Source organism: Trachypithecus francoisi, unplaced genomic scaffold, assembly GCF_009764315.1.
Source record: "Trachypithecus francoisi isolate TF-2019V2 unplaced genomic scaffold, Tfra_2.0 Lachesis_group0, whole genome shotgun sequence".
NCBI classification, from domain to species: Eukaryota; Metazoa; Chordata; class Mammalia; order Primates; family Cercopithecidae; genus Trachypithecus; species Trachypithecus francoisi.
The window spans coordinates 117,662,380-117,686,768 of NW_022681453.1; the positions used below are offsets into that span (position 1 = coordinate 117,662,380).

At 38.4% G+C, this 24,389-nt stretch overlaps 1 protein-coding gene and 1 long non-coding RNA gene across 7 annotated transcripts in view; one reads left to right on the forward strand and one right to left on the reverse strand.

The window, feature by feature from the left end:
- Positions 1-3,071, forward strand: part of LOC117083731 — a 29,966-nt gene extending 26,895 nt beyond the window's left edge. Inside the window, exons 3-4 of the long non-coding RNA XR_004437194.1 lie at positions 2,406-2,538; positions 2,981-3,071. This is a non-coding gene — a long non-coding RNA (uncharacterized LOC117083731). The remainder of the gene's footprint in view (positions 1-2,405; positions 2,539-2,980) is intronic.
- The window catches only part of TNIK (TRAF2 and NCK interacting kinase), a 413,713-nt gene that overhangs the window by 6,125 nt on the left and 383,199 nt on the right, over positions 1-24,389 (reverse strand). For all 6 annotated transcript variants that reach the window (XM_033211704.1, XM_033211706.1, XM_033211707.1 and 3 more), the window contains 9 exons: positions 23,454-23,615; positions 21,253-21,364; positions 20,275-20,445; positions 18,385-18,528; positions 14,772-14,906; positions 5,887-5,987; positions 3,526-3,675; positions 1,262-1,421; positions 861-1,000 (listed from right to left, as the gene is read on the reverse strand). In XM_033211704.1, coding sequence (XP_033067595.1) covers positions 861-1,000; positions 1,262-1,421; positions 3,526-3,675; positions 5,887-5,987; positions 14,772-14,906; positions 18,385-18,528; positions 20,275-20,445; positions 21,253-21,364; positions 23,454-23,615 — 1,275 coding nt within the window. The remainder of the gene's footprint in view (positions 1-860; positions 1,001-1,261; positions 1,422-3,525; positions 3,676-5,886; positions 5,988-14,771; positions 14,907-18,384; positions 18,529-20,274; positions 20,446-21,252; positions 21,365-23,453; positions 23,616-24,389) is intronic.

Genomic DNA, 24,389 nt, shown 5'->3' on the forward strand with positions numbered 1-24,389 from the left:
TAATTTAGGCCCACATCACCAGGGTTGAACTAAGACCAACCTGACCTTTGAGGAACTGGGGTGGACAAAGGGATGTACAAAAATTCAACCCATCATACTGTTTTTCTATAGGCGTTTATGTCTGTGGCTTTGGGGACAGCATTTCTATGTTGGCCACAGCCACAAAGGATGAATTCACAAATGCAATACAGCTTAGCTACTAAAACCTCAGGGTTACTCTATAGGGAGGGTAAGGGAGAAGCAGTACTGCTGCAGAATACTCCTCTGAGGTGACTGATCACGCCAGACGGACACAGCTAATTTCACTAGAAAACAGTTCACCTATGACATTTCAGAAGAAACATGGCTGGAATGACACAAGACATGGCACTAGTTGAGTTTGTGATTGTGAGTTCCTTAAGGAATGGGTGACATTTTTAAAAAGCTTATATTTCTACGTGTCAAATGTTTTGGATTTAAAGGTGAATATAAGGTGATTGGTTAGGTCTTGAAAGTGACTTTGTGAAAAGTCTAAAAGTGGAAGTATAAAGTTGACCCACTGTGAGATGATTAATGATGGGCCAACTGCTCTAGGTGCTTAGGAGAATTTGTGGTGTCTGCTGAGTCATCATAAGGCCTTCAGGCCACACAAATTTCTAAGAGGTTTACAAGAAATTTCTAGATGTTTTTATGTAGTTTTTGACATGTGAATAATATATTGAGTGTTCACATGGATCAAACCAAATAATGCCATTTCAAGATAATATTGATTGTTTAACACAGATGTGATTCAAATCAGTATAAAGGAAAATGAAGGTTTCACAGGTACCTGGTGGTCTCTTAAAATGCAAACACTAATGCAAATGTTGAAACGGATTTACCTTATCATTTCTTTCACATAGAAACTTTAACCTTTGAGCTCGCTTATGCATAAATACTCCATCCAAATGTCCTGTTTCCACTGACCGGATCTCAATAGCTTTCTCGCCCCAGCCCATTATCTGATTGGAATGAATGTAGGCTGTCAAAAGGAATTTCCAAAACTGCATTAAAAACATTAGATGGGCAATAACTCACAGCATCTGTTCACATCTTAACCACAAAAATGACAAACGACTTGAGATAAATGGACAAAGCAAGTCTTACAAGAGTTATTCACAGACTTTTTTTTTTTTTTTTTTTTTTTTTTTGGTGTGGAATCAAATGGTTGTTTCACATTTCTTGATTTTCGTTTCATTTGGGGGTTGTAACTGCTGAAGGAGATAAGGAATGGTTAACCTACCCACAGACGTGGGCATTTCTCCCCATTGGAGCACCACATCCTTAGTTATCCGGCCATAGGTGTTTACATACACCCCCTCATCCTCATAGCAAACAAGCATTTCCATTCCATCTGTTTTAGGCAAGATGACAATAGCATGAGGAGTGATATTGCCCTGAATCTAGAAGACAAAGAAAGGCCAAGCATTATTCTTTTAAAAAATAAAACAACACCTTGACTATTCATCTCTAAGAACTGCAAAAAAGAGGTTTTTGTTTATTTTTATTGTCAGCCGAAAGACTGAAATTTGCTTTAATTTAACCACTGACTTGTAAAATACCCTGGCAAATCAAACTTAGTCACTAGATTAAAAATTCAATTTACCTGTTCCTAAAAACAGCATGTAAATCTATGACACACCTACTATGTACAAATCATGGGGCCCTTTACATATATACTTTCTAGCACCCAGAATAGCTCCCCAACGTAGATAGCTTTGTTTACAGATGAGGAAACTGCATCTCAGAAGGGCTTTGTGTCTTGACCAAAGCTGTGCTAGTATTTGTTGGTAGAGTTGGGATTTGTGTACATCTTGCTGATGTTGAAATTAATGTGTTTTCTATTAGCACAACCACTTCCAAAAAAAGATGAGGAGAATGTAAGCCAGCTGAATCTAATGGAGATGGCTTAAGTGGGGTCAAATGAACTCCTATCAAAATAATCTGTGGAAAAAAAAATAGGATTGTTTATCTGGGTGTCCAAATGGCAGAATAATTCATGGCTTGGTTAGAAAAAATATTTAGAATTACCAGTCATTTAAAAAAATCACTACTGCTGCGCACAGTGGCTCACGCCTGTAAGCCCAGCACTTTGGGAGGCCAAGATGGGCAGATCACGACATCAGGAGATCAAGACCATCCTGGCTAACACAGTGAAACCTTATCTCTATTAAAAATACAAAAAATAAGCCAGGCGTGGTGGCAGGTGCCTGGAGTCCCAGCTACTTGGGAGGCTGAGGCAGAAGAATGGTGTGAACCCAGGAGGCAGAGATTGCAGTGAGCTGAGATACGCCACTGCACTCCAGCCTGGGTGACAGAGCGAGACTCTGTCTCAAAAAATAAAAAAAAAATCACTACTGAAATCAGTGTATATTAATTTGTTCTAGGAAAGGAAATGTGATGTTGTGATCCCTGTAGTTGCGAATGCCATGGCTGACCAACATGTGCTTGATGGATTGGAATAAGAGAGTTGAGGATGATCATAGTTATGCCTTAGCTGCCTCAGCAGGAATGTGAGCTGTGAGTCCTTGTGTTCACCCACATACACAGGAGTTAAAAGCTGTAATAATGCAGCAATGAATGGCAATCGTGTGTGTGTATGTAATATACTAAAACAACCTCTTTTAGTTATTGCATTTCATTAGAATAAAGTCCTCAAATTCTCAAAATACCAGTCAGCAGTAGCTTCAAACATTCCTGATAGTTTCTCCTGTATGTTAGCCTTGGAATTACACACAGGACACACAATTTACACTACACTGATCCTAATAAATGAATCCATGTGCAGCATTTCCCTTTAACAGTTATGTTTCAAGCAATATGTCAGGATAGTAATACGAATATTTTAGGGCTAGTAAGATATATAATTTGCAGGACCCTGTACCAACTGCTTTAGATCCATTACCTCATTTAATACTAATGATAATCCTATAGGATAAATCTTTTTATCCATATTTTACAGATGTGAAAGCTGAAGATTGGAGAAGCTGCCTACTGTGTCCATTATTGCAAAGCTAATACATGCTAGAGCCAGAGTACAAGCGCCACTGTGTCTGACTCCACTATACCACACTACCCTCAAGCTGAAGAAAGGAACTAAAAAGAGCAAAAAAAGAATTTTCTCCAATAAATTAGTACCCGACCATTGGCTTCCTCTAACATAAAATGAACCAATTTCCCTTCAAAAACTGAATGTGGAAACTCGTCTACCGAATATAATTCATACTCTTGAAAGAAAAATATCATATTCATTTTAATCTAAAGTCCAAAGAGACAACATATAAATGCCAAATGATCTCTATTATGTATTCCCCAGTTTTAGGAAGTCATATAAATTAAATTTATGTATTTTAGTTATTAAAAGCAGTATACTTAATGAAGAACTAAAGTCCGTCTGCTGGTTAGTAAAGTTTGCATGACTTCTACTAAAACTATGCAAAACAAATCTCTTTCTACATGCAGGCTGTTGTACACAGAGCCCTTGGAAGTCTACTTCTGGGTACTTACATGAGATGGTATGTAGATATCATAAGAGTTTCCTGAATCAACATCAATTACATGGAAACCAGTGTGTGAACCAAAAATAACCTTTAATCTTTGACCTTCTTCTACCGTGAGATCAACTAGCAGAGGCTTGTGCTGGAGATCTGCAAAAGACTTTAAAAATCACCCCATTAGTATCCGCATCACTCAAAGAGGTATCTTAATAATTTTTTTCCTTTAGCCACTGTCTAGAGGAAGTTAATCCTAACTTTATTAAAGTGAAAAGCTAGAAAATTTCTCTTTCAGTTTTAGGTCTGTTGATATTCTGGCTCTAGGAGGAAGGATCTAGCATCCATTTTTGCCCCTTTCCCTACCCTTTGTCCTCCAGGTCAATGAAGTTTAAGCTGGTGCACAGGTGTAAATTTTGATAATGGTAATGTATATTAAAGACCTGGTGCCTGGGTACTGCTGTTTTTTCCTGTTTATTTCTGGCCTTTCCGGTCACCTCTCTGGCCCCTCTCTTTTCCATGTGGCAACGAGGCCCATCCACAGCAACTACCCTTTCAAAGACAGCCTGGGAGATACAGCCAAGGCCGGCTGTTTCCTCAGCCTGTTCAGTGTTAATGGGCATGCTCTGGTTTGGATTTTTCTTCAGCAAATGAGTGGGCATAAGATTGGCACTTTCTCTTAATGTTGGAACCTGAGACTTGGGTTTGGGTGGTAGAGAAAGAGGTGGGAGTGGAACATCACAAGACTGATGGCTTGCATTGACTATTTGGGTTTAACTAGAAAGCAAAAAGAGAGGTCTTGTCAAGTTTGTGAAAGTTCTCTGTGTTTGAATCCAGAGCCCAAGCCCCAACTAACTGTCAAGTGTTCCTCTGCCATTTTCCTTTGCTATTTTTTAACCACATTCTACCTTTGGGCCTTGAGATCTGGGAGAGCATTTGTGAAACTACAATTGCCTTAGCTATAATGCCACTGCTACCTCTCAAACCCTTCTCTTCTCATCTTTTGCTAACACCATTCTGACAGCACAGGAAGCTCAAGCCTCCTGTCCTTGTCCTATGGGAAGGCTTTGCCTCTTGCCAGTTCCACTCTTCCCTGTTCAAGTCTTTGTCTTTGCTTTCCCTCTTTCTGGGCTGGATCTGGTCTGTCAGAAAGAACATTTTGCACTCTCTCATGTGCTCTGGGTCATAAAATGATGGCAGTAACTTCAGAGCAAGAATGGGAATGGGATGTTGATTGAAAAGCTTTTGTGGAGACAGATTTTGGCAGAACAGGACCCTTTGGCTTTTAGGAGTTATCCCTTAATTGTTATTAGTAACCTAATGCATTCCAATTTTTTTTTTCCATAAAAGTGAGGTTATGGAGGGGAGCCCATTTCCATTAATGAATCTATTTTCCTGAGCACATCACAAATAAGCCATTTGCACTAGGGAACAAGGTAGAAGTGATTCAGCTCTGAAGTGGGCCTACATAGTGTTCTAAGGGCAGTTTTGCCCTCCATGGTGAATGTGGCAGAAAAGAATTAATAAGGAACCAAAGGGAGGTAACAGTCATAAAGGTGGGGAGAAAAAGTAACAGCCAATGGGACACAAAGAAGTAGACAGACATAAGCTGAGAGAGACAGAGAGTGCGAGAGAAAGCAGAAGGTAAGTTTACTTGGGCTATGGATAGGTTATGTGGCTTTGAACACATCTGGGTGCCTGTTAAGTACTGGTCCTCCTGGTATTCGGGTGTCAGCTTCATGAGCTGGGGTCAACAGGACTAGCATAACCCCATCCCACTCCTGGCAAATCTCATGAGTGACCAATCCAACCATGGTGGGTACAAACTTAGACAAGGTAAAAAATGAAAACACAATCAAAATAGAAGAATGCAGAGAAACTAGATCATTTCTGTAAGTTAGCACTGGGGACATATAAGCATCACCTGCGTTTTAGGGACTTCATCCAGAAAAATTTATGAGGATTAAAAGATTTAGAGACTCAGTTTAACTCCGAGATTCAGTGCTGCCATTTGTCTGCCTTTTTCAAACAAAATATCGGGGAATACCCTGGTTTAGGTGGCTTTATAACAAATATCATTGCATAAGATCATAATCAATGCTATGCCTACTAACCAACCATTCTAAATGCCTCTTGAGGATGATGACTCATAGATCTCAAGGAGGAAGGCATACCCAAATTTTAATCTAATTTCATAGCATTTATAAATACTTAGTCTTTACTTTTGAAATAATAAAACCGAGAGTATCTACACTTTTTAAACAGGTTTATTATCTATATGAAAATTGGTATTGGTCTATATGGACTATTTTATTAATGGGTAGAAACTGAAAATTTTTAAAAAGCACATTTTTAGATAATCACATGGCCTGCTTACCTTAAATGCCATGAATTTATGATACGGTTTAGGAGCCCAAGCATATATTTCCACAGCATTCTTTAAGGCAATCACCAAAAATTTGATCCTTTCATATTTAACTGTAATAGAAAAATTATAAGTTAAAAAGTACATCAGGTTATTCAAGTTCTTTGTATTAATAATGAATGTATAAGCAACAATATATAAATTTAAATATTGATGTTGGGTGTTAGCTTCATGAAGGTGATGTTCCTGGTGTGGGATTTTTTGGTCATAGATAGTGATTTAGCTTCCCTTAGTGAACTCTGGTTGGCAGAACACTTATGGCCTTTGCTTTATATTGAAGACTCTCTTCATCATCTAGAGATATAACTGCTTAGGACTGTCTTTAACACTAGGTCTAGATGTTGATATTCATTGTAATAAGAATGCATAATTTCCTTCATGTTAGCTTGCCTGGCGTTTACATTCACCCACACATAAGTAGCTGACAGCAGATATGGCAAGATGGTAGAAAAATCAGAAAATGGGCAGACATAAAGGCTGCCATTTGCTTATTATTTATATTTGAATTACAGTTAGTGAAGTAATTGCTTGTTTATGCTTCTAATGAAAGGGGGTGTTAGGAGCCTTGGGTTCTGTTAATGACTTAAAGGGCTCCGAATACTGACAAATCCTTTTACTCTTCAGAAAGATGGAATATTGCTGGGTGCAGTGGCTCACGCCTGTAATCCCAGCTCTCAGGGAGGCAGAGGCAGGAGGATAGCTTGAGCCCAGGAGTTCGAGACCTGCCTGGGTAATATAGCAAGACCCCGTTCTCCACAAAAAGGAAAAAAAAAAAAGACAAAAAAAAAAGAAAGGTGGAATATTAAGCATTGTAAATTCTATGGACAGAAACTTAGTTCAATGATTGAGTCTCCACATGCTTTTGCCTCCACAAAGTAGTACTCAGTAAATGCTTACTGAATGGATGAATGGAAGAACAGACTGTTGTCTGGCATTCTCTTCATTACTCTTACCTGTGTGTGTGTCTCTGATATAATAATAAGCAATATTTACAATGATGACCTTGAGAGATTGAACAATCCTTTAAGTGCCTTCTGAATCTTTGCTATTAAGTGTGGATTCTAATCCTTAGAGAATTTGTAATCCACAATTGGTACACATGGCAGTCAGTTTCTTTATAAAATATCTCAACAGACAGAATATTCTGAGTCCTAAAGAAACTAGGTAGGAAAAATTTTAATATACTTAAATGACATTAAGTTTCCAGTTACTTGCTTTATAACTTTTCATGACATAAAGTGTTTATTAGACTATTTTTGCTCATCTCTTCACCTGAAACCTAGGAAAAGATCCATAGCAGTTGGCACTGAAGGAACATATTTCAAAATAATAAGAGCTATATATGACAAACCCACAGCCAACATCATACTGAATGGGAAAAAGCTAAGAGCATTCCCCCTAAGAACTGGAACAAGACAAGAATTTCCACTCTTACCACTCCTATAGTATTGGAAGTCCCAGCCAGAACAGTCAGGCAAGAGAAAAAAACAAAAAGCATCCAAATTGGAAAAGAGGAAGTGAAATTATCTCTGCTGATGACAGGATCTTATGCCTAGAAAACCCTAAATATGCCTCCAAAAGACTCCTCCAAAAGACTCCTATAACTTAGTAGGAGTCTTTTGGAGGAGTCGATAACTTCAGTAAAGTTTCAGGATACAAAATTAATGCACAAAAATCAGTTACATCAATAATGCTCAAGCCGATAATCAAATCAAGAGTTCAATCCCATTTATAATAACACACACACACACACACACACACACACACACACACCCCTCGGATAATACATTTAACCAAGGAGGTGAAAGACCCCTACAAGGAGAACTACAAAGCACTGATGAAGGAACCATAGATGATACAATTAAATGGAAAAACATCCCATGCTTATGGATAACAAGAATCAATACTGTTAAAGTGACTATACTGCCAAAAGCAGTCTACAAATTGCCAATGTCATTTTTTACAGAATTAGAAAAGACAATTCTAAAATTCATATGGAACCAAAAAGGAGCCCAAATTGCCAAAGCAATCCTAAGCTAAAAGAACAAAGATGGAGCTGGGCGTGGTGGCTCAAGCCTGTAATCCCAGCACTTTGGGAGGCCGAGACGGGCGGATCACGAGGTCAGGAGATCGAGACTATCCTGGCTAACACGGTGAAACCCCGTCTCTACTAAAAACTACAAAAAAAAACTAGCCAGGCGAGGTGGTGGCGCCTGTAGTCCCAGCTACCCAGAAGGCTGAGACAGGAGAATGGCGTGAACCCGGGAGGCAGAGCTTACAGTGAGCTGAGATCCGGCCACAGCACTCCAGCCTGGGTGACAGAACAAAGTTGGAGGCATCACATTACCTGACATCAAACTATACTGTAAGACTGTAATAACCAAAGAAGCATGGCACTGATACAAAAATAAACATATAGCTCAATGGAACAGAATAGAGAACCCAGAAATAAAGCCACATACCTACAACAAACTGATGTTTGACAAAGTCAACAAACATAAACAATGAGGAAAGGACACCCTGGGAAAGTTGGCTAGCCATATGCAGAAGAATGAAACTAGACCTTTATCCCTTACCATATACAAAAATGAATGCATGATGGATTAAAGACTTAACTGTACCCAAAACTGTAATAAGAAAACCTAGGAAAAACTCTTCTGGATATTGGCCTAGGCAACATGTTTATCACTAACACCTCAAAAGCAAATGCAACAAAAACAAAAACAGACAAATGGGACTTAATTAAGCTAATGAGCTTAATTAATGTGGCAAAATAAACAATCAACAGAGTAAGCAGACAGCCTACATGATGGGAGAAAATATTTGCAAACTATACATCCAACAGATTTCTACAAGGAATGCAAACAATTCAACAAGAAAAAATCAATCCTATTAAAAAGTGGGCAAAGGACATGAATACACATTTCTCAAAAGAGGACATATAAGCAGCCAACCAACAGATGAACAAATGCTCAATATCACTAAACATCAGAAAAATGCAAATCAAAACCACAATGGGATACCATCTCACACCAGTCAGAATGACTATTACTAAAAGGTCAGAAAAAGTAACAGATGGTGGTGAGGCTGCAGAGAAAAGGGAATGCTTATACACTGTTGGTGGTAATGTAAGTTAGTTCAATCTCTTTGGGAAACAGTATGGAGATTTCTCAAAGAACTAAAAATAAAACTACCATTCTACCTAGCAGTTCCACTTCTCGGTAAATCCTAAAGGAAAATAACTTTTTCTTTTCTTTTTTTTTTTTAATCAAAAGGGCACCTGCATTTGTATGTTTATTGCAGCACTGTTCACAACAGCAAGGTCATGGTATCAATCTAAGTTGTCTGTTAGTGGTTGATTAGATAAAGAAACTGTGTTACATATACAGCATGGAATACTACGCAGCCATAAAAAGAATGAAATTGTGCCCTTGGCAGCAACATGGATGGAGCTGTAGGCCAATCTCCTAGGGTAAAATAACCCAGAAACAGAAAGTCAAATAACACATGTTCTCACTTATAAGTGGGAGCTAAAAATGGGGTGCACATGGAAACAAAGCTGGAAATAATAGATACTGAGGACTCTTAAAAGGGGAGTGGCAGGTTAAGGGCTGAAAATTTACCTGTTGGGTATAATGTTTGCAATTTGGATGATGAGTTCACTGGAAGCCCAAGCCTCACTATTATGCAAACTACCCATGAAACAAACCTGCATATGTACCCCCTAGATCTAAAATACATTTTAAAAAGAAAAGAAAAAAATCCCTTCAGATTTTGCTGATTTTCAGAGTGAAAGAAGAAATAAATAGGTTCATATTTTTAAAGAAATTTAAAATCATCTTGAAAATAAAAACTTATCTAAGCACATATAGGCTCAGATAAATCAAGAAATATTTTACATGGCTCTTGGATATAAAATTTGCTTTTCTTTTTTATTCTCATTTTATATTTTTAAAATTTCACAATAATTTGAACATAGTAGAATAATCACGTGCTACAAGAAGATGTCAGTGCTGTTGTGGCTGGAATTTCACAGGGGAAGCAAAGTGGAAACTGCAAGTGGTTCTTTGGATAACTAAGGCAAACAGTGTTTCTGAAAATTAAGCTGGTCTCAAGTTTTCTTATAGAGAATTACCAGATATTGCTCCCTGGTTAAATTTCACTTTAGATGTGTGGATATAGATCAGCCTACTAATGTTAGGACGGCAATGATTAGAAGGAAGACATCAACAATGTTAGAAGGGCCAACAGTAGATGTGCAGGTCAAATAGGATTCCTGTAGCCTGGTGTTTTTGAAAAACACTTGTCAGGTATATGCAAGAGATAATATTCAGAAATTTTACATTATTTCCTGCAATGAATTTTATTGCTCTGTAATCATACAGTATTTGTTTATGGACACAAAATTTGATCACTAGAAATTTTTGGACTAACAAATGCCAAGTAATAAAGGCAAAATACTCAAAAGGAAACAGCTTTGAAATGGTTTCTATTGCTTTCCCCTGAAAACATGACCTGCTCTCAAAGAAAGAAGCTCACTACTTTCAAAAGAAAACCAAATATGCATACGAATCTGAATTCTACTTGGTGTGAGAATGATGGGATGTATGTTTTATACTTTGCCAAATTATCAGATTGAGGACAAGAAAAGGTTAGAATTCCAGGATATCCTATTAGGAAGTACCAAATAATTCTGATTCCTGAACAAAAATGTATAGTGGAGCAAATAGCTTGCACTGCCGCCCAGCCTGCTACAGAAAAACATTTCCACATGTGGTCTGCTTTGTGAATAATGCTGTGTCCTTTGAACATCCATTCCTTTCTTTAAAACAAATACTTCTTAACTGATTTCCCTGGGCCTGGCTGTGTGCTAAGTGCTGGCGAGATGTAGATGTGGCTGTGGCCACATACGTTTACAGACATTAAATGTTTATTTTTTTCCAAAAGCTGCTTTTTTTTTCTTTGAGATGGCATCTCACACTGTTGCCCGGGCTAGAGTGCAGTGGTGCCATCTTGGCTCACTGCAGCCTCCACCTCCCAGGTTCAAGTGATTCTCCTGCCTCAGCCTCCCAAGTAGCTGGGATTACAAGTGCCCGCCACCATGCCTGGCTAACTTTTTGTATTTTTAGGTAGAGGCAGGATTTCACTATGTGGGCCAGGCTGGTCTCGAATACCTGACCTCATGATCCACCTGCTTCGGCCTCCCAAAGTGCTGGGATTACAGGTGTGAGCCACAGTGCCCCACCCAAAGGCTGCTTTTATACTTATCAATACATACATTATCTGTGTTGTAAGGTCAGGGGCTTTTTTTTTTTTTCCTTTGTAAAACTGTGAAGGGCATATTATGAAGTGAGGAACATGTCCTTCTCAGGCAGCAAACCTTCAAGTTCACTAGCCAGCCCCAACACTTCCTAGTATTGTGTCAAGGTTATCTGGGAAGGTCGCCTGGAATGAAATTAGAGAAAAGGCAGGTGGAGACTGCTTCAAAATAGAGTCCCCTTTCTAGTTGGCAGAATATGACACACGGAAGTTCTTGCTTTCTGAGCTCTTCTTTATAGCATGCCCCTTCTGTTTCCACATTCTGTATTTAATACACTTGATTAGATTTCAACCGACATTATGTCATCACACATGATTGGACCCACTTGACTGGTTAAAATTTCAAATGTGTCTCATTCTTTTCTGAGACCACATCATGGACTCCTTTGAACTGAAGGTGTCTAAAGTTCCTCCGCCGCTCCTTTATTGTCATTCTTTATGTTAAATAATTAATGTATTTTTACCTAGTACACATTTTAAAAGCCTCCACACATTTTCTTATTTTTGTCAGCTATGGATTGAACAAGTCTTACAGGTACCTATTTTAAAAAGCCAAATAATTCTACAGGGCTTATGAAAACCAAGTCCCTGCCTCCCTGCTGATTCCTGCTCCCTAAAAATAACCACTTGCAACTCTTTCAACTACTTTTTCAGCAATTTGTTTCCAGATTTCTAAATAACATGATTATAATGTTATTTCCTGATTTTTTTTTTCAGTCACAGACATTACTGACTTTGTAGTATGGAAAGGATTTAATTTCTTGTATCATTTCCTTCTCTCTCTAGCTTCTTCTCTTTCTTTCTTATACATATGTACACACAATTTACTCCTGTAAACTCTTAAGTATAGCTATGTTTTAAATTTTTGATTAAATCAATATCAAGTGTTAAAATTATTATTATTCACAACTGAGGTATGTAGTATACCATGGTTATATTTCCTTTCTTGTTTCCCCTTATTTATTTATTTATTTTTTACTTCCTTGTTTTCTATGTATCTGTCTCTAAGCACATGTAAACTTTCTGCTAATAAATGCCCTTCAACATGGTCAAACGCAGCAGGTCATCTATTTATACCATTTTATTTTTCTTGGAGGCATCTTTTCTGGAACCCTGCATTGTCCCACTCTGCCAGGACTTATTTCTTTCTAGGCCTGTGGCAGACTTGTCACCCCAGGTTCCCTTCACCATCATTCTGGGTATTTTCTTCATCTTCCTGGACTACTAGGTTTAGTTATTTATTTTGGTGGAACACATCCTCCAGTTGCTTCCTGAGAAATGGTGCATGAAATATAAATTTTTGAGAACTGCATGACTGAAAATGTCTTTCTTTTGTACTCAAAATTGACTGATGTCTTGATGGTCTGATGGTTAATTTCATGTGAATTTGACCGGACAACAGGGTGCCCAGATATTTGGTCAAACATTATTTTGGGTGTGTCTGTGAGGGTATTTCTGGATGAGAATAACATTTGAATCAGTAGAATTGATAAAGTAGACTGCCCTCCCCAATGTGGGTGGGCCTTAGGCAACCATTTGGAGACCAGACTAGAACAAAAAGGCCGAGTCTTCCTGCTTGGTTGAGCTAGGACATCAGTCTTTTCTGGCCTTCAGACTTGGACTGAAGCATCAGCATTTCTTGGGTATTGAGCCTGCCAGTGCTCATAGTGGAACACCATCAGTTCTCCTGGTTCTCAGGCCTTCAAATTTGAACTGGACTTAGACCCTTGGCTCTCTTGGGTTTGAATCAGCTTGCTGACTGAAAATCTTGAGACTTTTCAGCCTCTACAGTATAGTCATGTGAAACAATTCCTTATAATCTCTCTCTCTCTCTATGTATATGTAAATGTATATACACATATACATACACACACACTCACACATATATATATCTCCTTAACTCTTAACACAGGAGGGCTATAAAATACTGGTTGGAAATAATTTTGTCGGCAATTTGGAAGGCCTTGCTGTATTGTCTTTAAGCTTCTATATTGCTGCTGAGATGTCCCAGGCCACTCTTATTCTGGGTCTATTGTATGTAAATGGTTTGTTATTTATTTACTTATATTACGACAGCTTTGCCAGTTTTGAGGACCTTCTCATTTCCCAGGTATTGAAATAATCATGTTGATATGTCTTTTTGTGAGTCTTTCTTTCATTCGGTATCCTGGACACTCAGGGAATCCTTTTAATCTGGGATTTCAAGGCTTTTAGTTCTAGATACCTTTCTTGTATTCTTTCTTCAATACTTTCCTCTCCTTTCACTTCTTATTTTCTAAAACTCACATTACTTAGATTTTGAACCACTTGGAATGATCTTTTTATTTCTTGTATTTTCTCTGCTTTGCTTTTTGTTCTACTCTTTAGGAGAATTTCTTATCTTCTAACACTTTTATTACATTTTTCATTTCTGCCAATACCTTTTAGTTTAATTTTTTCTTGGTCTCTAAATGAGTCCCCCCTACTTTGCTCTACTTTTTTTTTTTTTTTTAACAGCCCTTTTCTTGTTTTATAGAAAGAAGTTTTCTAATCGCTGTAAAGCTATTATAGTTTCTTGCTTCCTTCCTTTCTTTCTTTTTACATTTTCTTCCACTCCTCATTATCCCTGTTTCTTCTAATGTCCTTTCTTTGTTTGTTTAGGTTTCCTTCATATTTGTGAATTTCTCCACTCCTTGGTATAGACGGGCTTATCAACTGCTGGGTTTCACTTCAGGGTAGTTAGGCAGCAAGCTTTTTTCATGGCATTTCAAATGTTAGTACCTGTACATCTTTCTTTCTGGCTATTTACTTTCTCCAAGACACTTCTTTCATTCTCTTCCTCGGGAGTGTAGGCACAGCTATTTGGGAGCTAAATAGGGGCTAGAGGGATGTGTATGTGTGTGTATTTTCACAAGCATTCCCAGCATCAGATTGGCCGTGCAAACTTTTCATCTTCTGTTGCAGCAGAGGAAGGTAGTGGCCTAGCTGCTCAGAGGTGGAGACTGGGTTCTAGAAGACTTGCTGCTCATGAATTTTCTAACAATTCTATTTTCAGTCCCACCTTACACCTCCACTTCCATCTCAGATTCCCCTGGGGCCTTAGTTCCTGGGCCTCTCCAGGTTCTGTTGGATTGATTTTGATCATTTTCCTCACTGCAGCTTCAGAATTCAGAATTTCCTGGTATTCTAGGTTTTTTTTCCAGTCACTCAGCTACTCTTTTAAATTCACTGACATTTCTTCTCTTCTCTTGGTCCCACTGTCCTCATAGCCTTATGGCATTTTTATTCTTGTCGTTTTAATGAGTCTTTGGAAGAAAGTAGATATAAATATTCAAACTGGAGCCTAGGACTTCATTCTGAATGCACTCTTTCAATTTCATCAATCTGGCTTTTAAAAAATAATGCTGAAGGTTCCAGCAACATCTGAAGCTGGTCACACATGCATCATCAATCTGATAGAAAAGACTAAGTGAAACCTAACTGAATATGTCTGATTGAGTAAACAGACCAAACTTACAATTCCATGTCTTGAGACTTACCAACTTTATAATGTATACAGCCTTCCAAGTCCCCAACAGTGATCCATCCTTGTTTCTTTTCTACTTCTGGGTCATTATGTAGTATTCTGTTTCTTAACCATGAAAGATAGTAAACTCTTAGCTTATTCTTCTTTCCTGTTGAAATAATAGAGGTTTAATTTCAAATCGCTGTGATAGCTCTCACTCTTTCCTTCCCCACCTCCTTTTATTTTTGTTTTATTTATGTGTGTGTGTGTGTATGTGTTTGAAGGCCTAATAATCAGTGTCTCCAGCACTTTGTCATTAAAGTGGTGTTTCTGCCAGAACTTATGGTTAAAGTAGCTCTAAGTGTTTTAGACACATCACAAAATTATAATGTCTTTATCTTCAGGTGGTTTCTTACTTAAGCATGCTGCTCTTATTCTCTCTTCCCAATGCAAAGCAGTGTCTGCTGAACTTAGTAAGAGTTAACTCTTCAACCGAGTGGTTGATCAGAGTTCCAGAACATTCTAGAACAATCACATGAAGAAGTATTGACAACTGGGCATTTTGGCACCTGCCTTTCCTTCACTGTATAACCTAGTAACAGATGTTAATGAAGACCCTCTTATTTGCCTCTTCTACTAAAGATGACAACTGGTAGTAGTTTTGTTTCACTTAACTAACGAAGTTATTTTAAAAGCAAACGAGGATAATATGGGTTCAGAAATTATACTGGACAAGTGTATGGTGCTGAAGTCACTGAAAGGAATACTGAACAAAAATAGAAAAGAAAAAAAAAAAGGATGTGAACTTGAAAACCTAAAGTTCCCTTTGGTAAAGTGATCTTGGAATAAAGGACTCATAGGATGATAAAAAAAAATCTAGACAATATTGAAGAGTACACAAGTAGCAAAACTTGATATACTCCATTAGATTATTTGCAACAGATAAAATGTCCATTGGGATGACTCTTGCTGACTAATGATAAATTTAGATCTATGGGTTTTGTTTTTTGGATACTTATTTTTCTTTATCTTAGGCTTTAAAAATGTTTTATTTATTTATTTTTGAGACAAGAGTTTCGCTTTTGTCACCAGGGCCGGAGTCCAGTGGCGCAATCTCGGCTCACTGCAACCTCTGCCTCCTGGGTTCAAGTGATTCTCCTGCCTCAGCCTCCCAAGTAGCTAGGATTACAGGTGTCCCCCCAGCACACCCAGCTAATTTTTGTATTTTTAGTAGAGATGGGGTTCCACCATGTTGGCCAGACTGGTCTGGAATTCCTGACCTCAAATGATCCACCTGCCTTGGCCTCTCCCAAAAAAAGGTTTTATATTTTATAGATGAATATATACCAGCAGAAGAGAACTTAGTAAAGCATTGCACATGCATTTGACAGGAGAGCGCATTCATTACCTAAACTAAGGGAATCATGGTGTGGTCAGTATTCAATTTTGTAACCAAAGGCCTAGAATCCAAATGAATCACAGTAGCTAGGATGGACACGAGAGCCAGTGTTTCCTCCTTTCTATGCCAATATGAATCCAATGTTAGTTCAAGAATCTTTTGCTCCTATTTTCATTTTCTACTTTCCCTATCTTTGCTTCATGAGAAAAGGAAATGCTTATACTGTTAAGAATGAAGATGTGCCACTAACAACATAGTGAAGCCTGAATGTGAATTTTTTGGTTGCATTTCCACTTTTGGTAGGTGACTGGCAGATACGCAGTTTTAATTTTGATTTGGTAGTATAGCAATCAGGAAAGCAATGAACCAGAACAAAAGACTACATGGGATTAAACTCAAATGGTAATACAAAAGGAATTTACCTGGTTAACCTTATTTGGGGAGAATAAAAAGAGATGAAACTGAACATTCAGTGGAAAGGTAAAAGAAAGAGGAAGTTTAATGACAAGCAAAAGCATTTTGTCAAAATGGAAGTATAGCTGAACTTTCCTCAAAGTTCAAACCAGTATCCCTGTGTTGTCTCTTCATGAAACAATGGCTGAGCATAAATCCATGTTCTCAAACTTGGCTGCACAATGGAAACACGTCAGAAACTATGAAAGCTCCTGATGCCGACACATGAAAAAATGCTCATCATCACTCGCCATCAGAGAAATGCAAATCAAAACCACAATGAGATACCATCTCACACCAGTTAGAATGGCAATCATTAAGAAGTCAGGAAACAACAGGTGTTGGAGAGGATGTGGAGAAATAGGAACACTTTTACACTGTTGGTGGGATTGTAAACTAGTTCAACCATTATGGAAAACAGTATGGCGATTCCTCAAGGATCTAGAACTAGATGTACCATATGACCCAGCCATCCCACTACTGGGTATATACCCAAAGGATTATAAATTACTCTACTACAAAGACACATGCACACGTATGTTTATTGCGGCACTATTCACAATAGCAAAGACTTGGAATCAACCCAAATGTCCATCTGTGACAGACTGGATTAAGAAAATGTGGCACATATACACCATGGAATACTATGCAGCCATAAACAAGGATGAGTTTGCGTCCTTTGTAGGGACATGGATGCAGCTGGAAACCATCATTCTTAGCAAACTATCACAAGAAGAGAAAACCAAACACCGCATGTTCTCACTCATAGGTGGGAACTGAACAATGAGATCACTTGGACTCGGGAAGGGGAACATCACACACTGGGGCCTATCATGGGGAGGGGGGAGGAGGGAGGGATTGCATTGGGGAGTTATACATGATATAAACGTCATGCACATGTACCCTAGAACTTAAAGTATAATTAAAAAAAAAAAAAAAAAAACGTACAGACAGCAAAAAAAAAAGAAAAAAAAAAAAAAAAGAAAGCTCCTGATGCCTAAACCCCACCCCCAGAGATTCTGACTCTGGATTTTCACATTTCCCCAGGTGGTTATAAAGTGCAGTAGCAAGCTGGTTCCATACTAGATGGAATGGGAGGGGAAGTGACGGGTGTTACTCGTTAAATTCCTTCAAACACCAAAAAGAAAAAAGAAAAACTTTCAACAAAACTGCCCTCTTTTAGGTTGCATTCTTAACTTGTTACAAGGCCTTCACTTTAGTCTCCATCTTTTTTTTTTTTTTTTTCTTTTTCCTATTTAAGGCTCTTTTTGGGAATCAGAAAGCTACAGAGCATAGCAGTAATGATTCTCATACTCAAATCTTTTTGTAGACTTGATCACCCAGTGTGCCAGCTGCACCTGCCAAAACATCCAGTGGACTATAAGCAAGAGAATTTTTAAGGGAAGAGACTAGAAAAATTTCTGCTTACTAAATGTCCCTCTTGGAAGCCTGCATTTTGATATTCTGTCTGTATGTGGTAATAACTGGAGTGCAGAAACCTTAAAAACATCTGACGATCCTTGCTGAGTCCTGACAGAGATAAAGAGCTATAAATATATAGCCTTTGTGGTGTGTCTCTGCCTAATTCAGATTTAATGCAGAGGTGAGAGACATTTTTTTGGAGGTCAGAATACCCAGTGTTAAAAAATGTGGGCAACCTCACTCTGGCTATACTGCTATACTTCATTGTCTTGTTTGTTAGCTGGGAAGGGCAGAGCTAACTGTTTCTGCACAAATGAGGTGGACCCCTTTCCTGCTGTATGGACCTGGGGGACTCATCATCTTAGTAACATACCTGAAATTGTCACAAGGACATTTAGTCCCTCTAGCACATCCATCTGCTGAAATCGCCTCCGGTTGATCAGATTATAGACTTTGCCTTGCCCACTTCGGTCCAAAAGCATCAGGCCATTTTCAGTCCCCACCAGAAGGTTTACACCTGTAAATTTAAGAAGCACCCTAAGACTGACTTTTCACAAACTTTAATCTTCTGCATCAAGAGTCCCTATAAAATCTAAGAAACTGTGACTTGTAAATATACACTAATGGGCAAGTAGGTAAACAAACTAATGAGTGTAGAAGTTCTGACATAATAATTAAATCATTGTACTTCTGGTAATGAATTTACAGTTTTCTTTTATAAAGTGTTAGCAGCATTCATACATCTAATTATTTACTGCCTAATGTACAGAGTCCTTGTCAATAGGAGCCTTAGGCACAGATATGAAGCTAGCACAATTTGCCTTTATTCCCTTCCTAGAAAAACCACTTCTTTCTTGGCTCTCCCTATAAATCTACTTCGTCCCCAAGGTTTACCCCACCCCTATGCAGTGATCTCTAGCCTACCCACCTTCAATATACAGTGCAATTTCCATTTCCACACTCCATTGGAAGAAAGGCCCTTCCTCCTTCTTGAACCACAATGTACCTATCTTATGCCCCATGCCCTCAAGTTTTTACTCTTTTTTAGGGAAATGATAAACCCATTCAAGAAAAGTGTTAATAGCTGGAGAGTCACAGACATACTCACTTTAAGGGACTTCTCAGGTCTCTAAATCTAGTGCAGCCCAACACCCATGCAGTAATCCCTATTACAGAAGTACAGGCAGGTAAGTGGTTTTGTCTGGGTAGTTGTAATCCTAAAAATTTATTGCTCGGGAAATTTATCATCCACCCCTCAACACACACATACATTGAGAGGCTCATTGTGCACTGTACTTTATTAATGAACATGTAACTCTCTAGCTTCTCTTACTTCTTGTACTTCTATCTTCTGATCAACACAAATGTCTGCTTTTTTGTCCACATATTAATCCTTTCAGTATTAAATGTGGCTATCTTGTTCTCTTCTGTCTCTTCTCCAGGGGACAGAGCCTCTATCATGAAATGGTTCCTAGGCTTCACACTCTTCCCCACTAACATTTCAAATGCTTTCAGCCTTTTAAAATTATGGTTCCCCAGTCCAAGCCTAGTATTTTCAATGGGTACATAGGGGACATGTCCTTCCTTAATCTGTATGAGATGTTTATAGTAACATAAACCAAGATTTTGATAGAATCTCATCATGCCTCTCCTGAGTTTGAGGTCCGCTAAAACCTGCAGATCTTTTTCACAAGAAATGCAGACTGATGTTTTAAACTAAAAGGGAAGGTTCATTAAAGTAGTTGTTGTTCTTTTCAAGTTTTATCTTGTTATTGCTAGGGTTATGACCTTGGGTAATGCACAAAATACTCTGGGCTGATTTTTCAGCTTGAAATAAAAGTTTATGCCATTATTTATGCTTGTATTCCCCTTGCAGGATGTGGTATGGATCATGGAGAATGAACATGGGGTATATCACGAAGTGCCAGACACAAATTGCCTCTGATCAGATTATAGACTTTGCCTTGCCCACTCATTGTATTAAGTGGTAGCTAGTTCTCTTGTTGGCTTTAGCCTATCACTATTGTGTGACAAGGTTGCTCTGAATCTAATCTCGTCATCCTGGCTAGTAGAGTATCAGCTATTTCTACATATAAAACTCCTTTTGGTCTCTCCTGAGGTCAAGATAGTCCCGAGTTAGGACTCTAATACCCATGATTCAACCAGTGTTCTTTTGATGACAAGATCCACAGGCTTTTAATGTTTGAGGGTGAGTTCATTAATGAGTGGTTATTATTTTTTTTTTTAAAAAGCACCAACGTACCCCACAGAGCTGCACAAAGTATTTCTGAGTTGAATCGTTTCTTGTATTTTCTGATTTCTGGTGTATCACTGTGAGGCCGAATGTTGGTTGGGTTTACGTTTACCACGGAAATCTTTCTTGCTTCATTGAGTTTGGCCTGTTCTTGCCTAAGAAGTTCGCTAGTAAACAGAGCTTTGAGAAAAAGAATCAGAGAAGTCAGTGGCATCTTAAAAGATAACCTATGGAGATTTGGAGATGGGGCTTCAAAACACTATGATTTCTCCTTGTTTGGTTTGAATTATAGTAAAGGCAAGGAAACTCTGAAACTCTCCTTATTTTACACTTTTTTTTTGTTTTAGTAGAATAAAGTGTAACTCATTCATCAAAGCAATCTTTTATTCATTAGCAAAATAGGCTTATAGACACTACTTGCAGAGTTTAGAAAGTCCCAAATTAAATACACCATCCTCACTCTTGTAATATGGGCAAAAAAGATCTACTTTTTAAAATTCCAGATTATCAATTGAAAAACTGTCCTAAGCTGACTTTGATGATCAATTACTTGAAAAAGATTAGAAAGCAAGATTCTCCTTTAAATCAGCCAGATTTTTGTGGTGGGACGCACACACCTAGAAGTCAACACAATGTACCATGTACTTATTAAGTGCCTAATATGTGTAAAACATTGTACCCAGAAATTGTTTTGGGGAAACATCTGGTTATGTTCAGAGATCACTGACGAACAGCTTTTCCTAGGGTCCCTATGTCCCCCTGGGTCTGCCAGAAATGAAATAGAAGAGATGGAAAAAAAAAAAAATGGAAAGTAATAAATTTGTTTTAGGAGTCCTACAGAAATAATAATTTTTAAAAGTCTTCCTTTTAAGACAGGACCTAAGCAGTAATCGGCTTAACTACTGAACTGAGGATTAATTTCCTTGTCAGGTCATACCAGAAATGAAGACAAAGCTGTTTTTAAAACACTGAGCCCTTCTTGCTTACCTGCCGCTGATGATTCCTCATCTTCTTCATCTTCATCAGTGGGAGACGTCTGGTATACTCTGGGGTCCACGAAGGGGGTGAATGAGGCTTTGGTGCTGCTCCCCATGCCATACTAATCAATAAGCAAGAAGATTAAGAAGAGCAGATAAATACTGCAGGAATAAACAATGCTAACAATACTGTGCTTGGGCTATAAAATGATCACAGATTCTTCAGGGTATCCAGGTGTTCACATTTTAGCACCCTAGTCAGTACATGCGTGTCTCTAGCTTCTTCCGGTATTGATTATGCACTAGCCATTGTGCATTTGTAGGACTTCGTTAATTACAGACTGCAAGAATTGCAGTGAGAAAGTTACATTTTGGACCACATGTGGCACCTTAAAGTCTGTAAGATCACTGTCGTGACAGAGCTTGCCTCTCCCTTTCAGTAAAAGCAATCTCCTATATTGACCACATGATCAATATGAAAGGCTGACACAACTGGCAATAAACTAAGTAAGGAAGCCTCCACAGCAGCACTTTATCCTGAACAGAGTCAACCCAAGGGGCTTTCTCTTGGGGAGGAAAGCTTTGAGCTCTTCTACTCTGGCCTGGCGATGTAAGCGAATTGGTGTTGGCTCCAAAACCTTTAAAATCCTTAATTCAGGGATGATTTTATGCTGGAATTGAAGATATTTCATTCCCATGATAGTTTCCTTAAAAGAATAATTACATTTACATCATTATTTAGGGACTTTATGAGGATATTAGGTTTGTGAGCAATGTACCTTAAAGGCTTACTTTAAAAAAGGAATCTTGGGCTTGAATGGCACCATGAAAACATGATGTCAGAAGTAAACGAGGGAACAGTAAACTCAATTATCAAGGTTTCATGTCACAATATTCTAAATCTGAGTTTTGCTGAATTAGCTGCAATGTCAGTCATGTCCATTCCTTCTTGTCCTTTAACATCACAAACACATCTGTATTCAACATAATAAGCACATCTTTTTTGGACAAATATCTTTAACTAAAGGTTGTTTCACTTTAGTTTTACTTTTAGAGTTTTATTTAAAAATAAAACCACCATCCAAGACCTCTAAACATGTAAGGAGAAAACCACAAAGATCTAATCTGATTTAATTCAAGATTTTTCTCTCCATCCTATGAAACCAAAACCATTTCATCCTCCTCAAGGTAGAATTCCCCCTATCAAATAGATCACTTTTACGTACATGTTCACTTTTGATCTTTAGAAGATGTCTGTGAAAGAGGTAGGGCAGGCAGTAACATTTCCACATAGAGCTGGGGCAGCAGCAGAATTTGAACCAGGGTTCAATCTTATGGGGTCCTCCTTTGCACCAAGAGAGGTGTTCAGGCAGAAAATGCCCACACAGCATGAAGTTACAATAAGATGCTGTGCTTTGCAATATACCACTGTGTTCTTTACCCTGGGGTATGCAAAGCTCATCTACTCTATAACTTTCTAGTTCAAAGGGTGCTTCATAAAAACTTAGTGTGTGGACAATGTCAAAAATAACAGTACATGTGCTTTATAAACACACTTAGGACCTTATGTGTGATTGACAAGACTGTTAATGAAACATGACTACACACTGTGAACTCATCCAACTGGTGTCAGTCATCAGCGTCTATGGGCACTACCTGCAGATTGTGTTTATTCAGACTTTTTCCTGGGACTGTTTCTATACAGGAAAGGTAATACCTAGTTTCTTCATTCTCACACAATTTTGAATTTATGAAGATGAACGCTTTAAGAACTTATCTATTTATTAAATTTTATTTTTCATAAACAAATCATTTAAACGGTTTTATTTAAAGTCGTACTTAGTTTGACTAAATTAATGCAAATATAAACCTCAACTGTTGGCCTTGAAATCTGTATAGCCTGAAGTTTCCAGTTCTGGTCTTAGATCTGTCACAAACCAGCCGTGTATCTTGGACAAGTCACTCAATCTCTATGAACCTCAGTATACTCATCTGGAGAAACAAGTATTAGTTCAGATGATATCTGAGAACTTTTCACTGCTCTGCTTCCATGATTTCTCCATTTGAGTATCTGCACAGGCAGCCCTATAGTAGAAAACAACCAAACAAGTTTCAAGGAGCTTGGTGAAGCCTCATTCTTGAAGAGATCATGGTTTTAGAACCCCAGGAAGGAGAGCAGAACTGTCATGCCAGCTGTTGCCCAGCACCTACTTCAGTCCCAGAGTCCATCTCCTGGGAATGGGTTGAGACGCGCCCCAGTCCCTCAGTCGGGGTTCCAGCTGGAGAATGGCTCTGCTGCACCAGGTCAGGGAGGTTGATGTGGCCAGCAAATCCATTGCTGTCACTGTGGCCAGATCGCTTCTCTCCAGATGTCTGAGGGAGCACAGCATGTGGGAGGAGTTAGAGAGGGGGGAAAAAGGCCAAAGAGTGACATCAGCCCTTACACAGCATAGGCATACGGGGCTCCAAATAGACCCGCTAGGGTGCGAGAAGGTGATATTCGAATTTCTATTTTACTAAAGAAAACAAAAAAGAAAGTAAGCTTTGCAAATATTTGGTTTATCGATTGAGCCTGAAGCCTTACATTCCTGCATGAGGTATAGACAGTGGTCACATATAGCATGGGGTCCCATGTACAGCGGGAGACGCTACAAAAGGGAGGGACTGAGCAGGGCCCACACTTGTAAACTCTTTTGTAGTGCTTGTGCTGTATGTACCTGCCACTTAATTATATTTACAGATCATATTACCAGGTTACAATGAAACAAACCCACACAACAGAGAAATGACCTAAAATGTTGCTGAAAAGAGGCAGTGTGTGTGGAGTACTCCAAGAAAGTGTAGAGACCATACTTAACTCACGGGGCTCTTTGTCATTCACAAGGTCAAAACAATGATTAGCTAATCGGATCTGACAGGAGTTCCAAATATATTGACATGATCTAGAATACTATTTGAAAATATGGATTTACAACTACTATCATAAATGTTTAATGTCTCAATAAAGAACTATGGTGCTTTGTGATGTAGGCGGTAACAAAATAAAGTCATCATAACTAGCAAAGCATTTGAAACATCACTTCTAGTATCCCTTTTTAACGTCCTTTAAAGGTTTTCTTTTCTTTTCTTTTTTTTTTTTTGAGATGG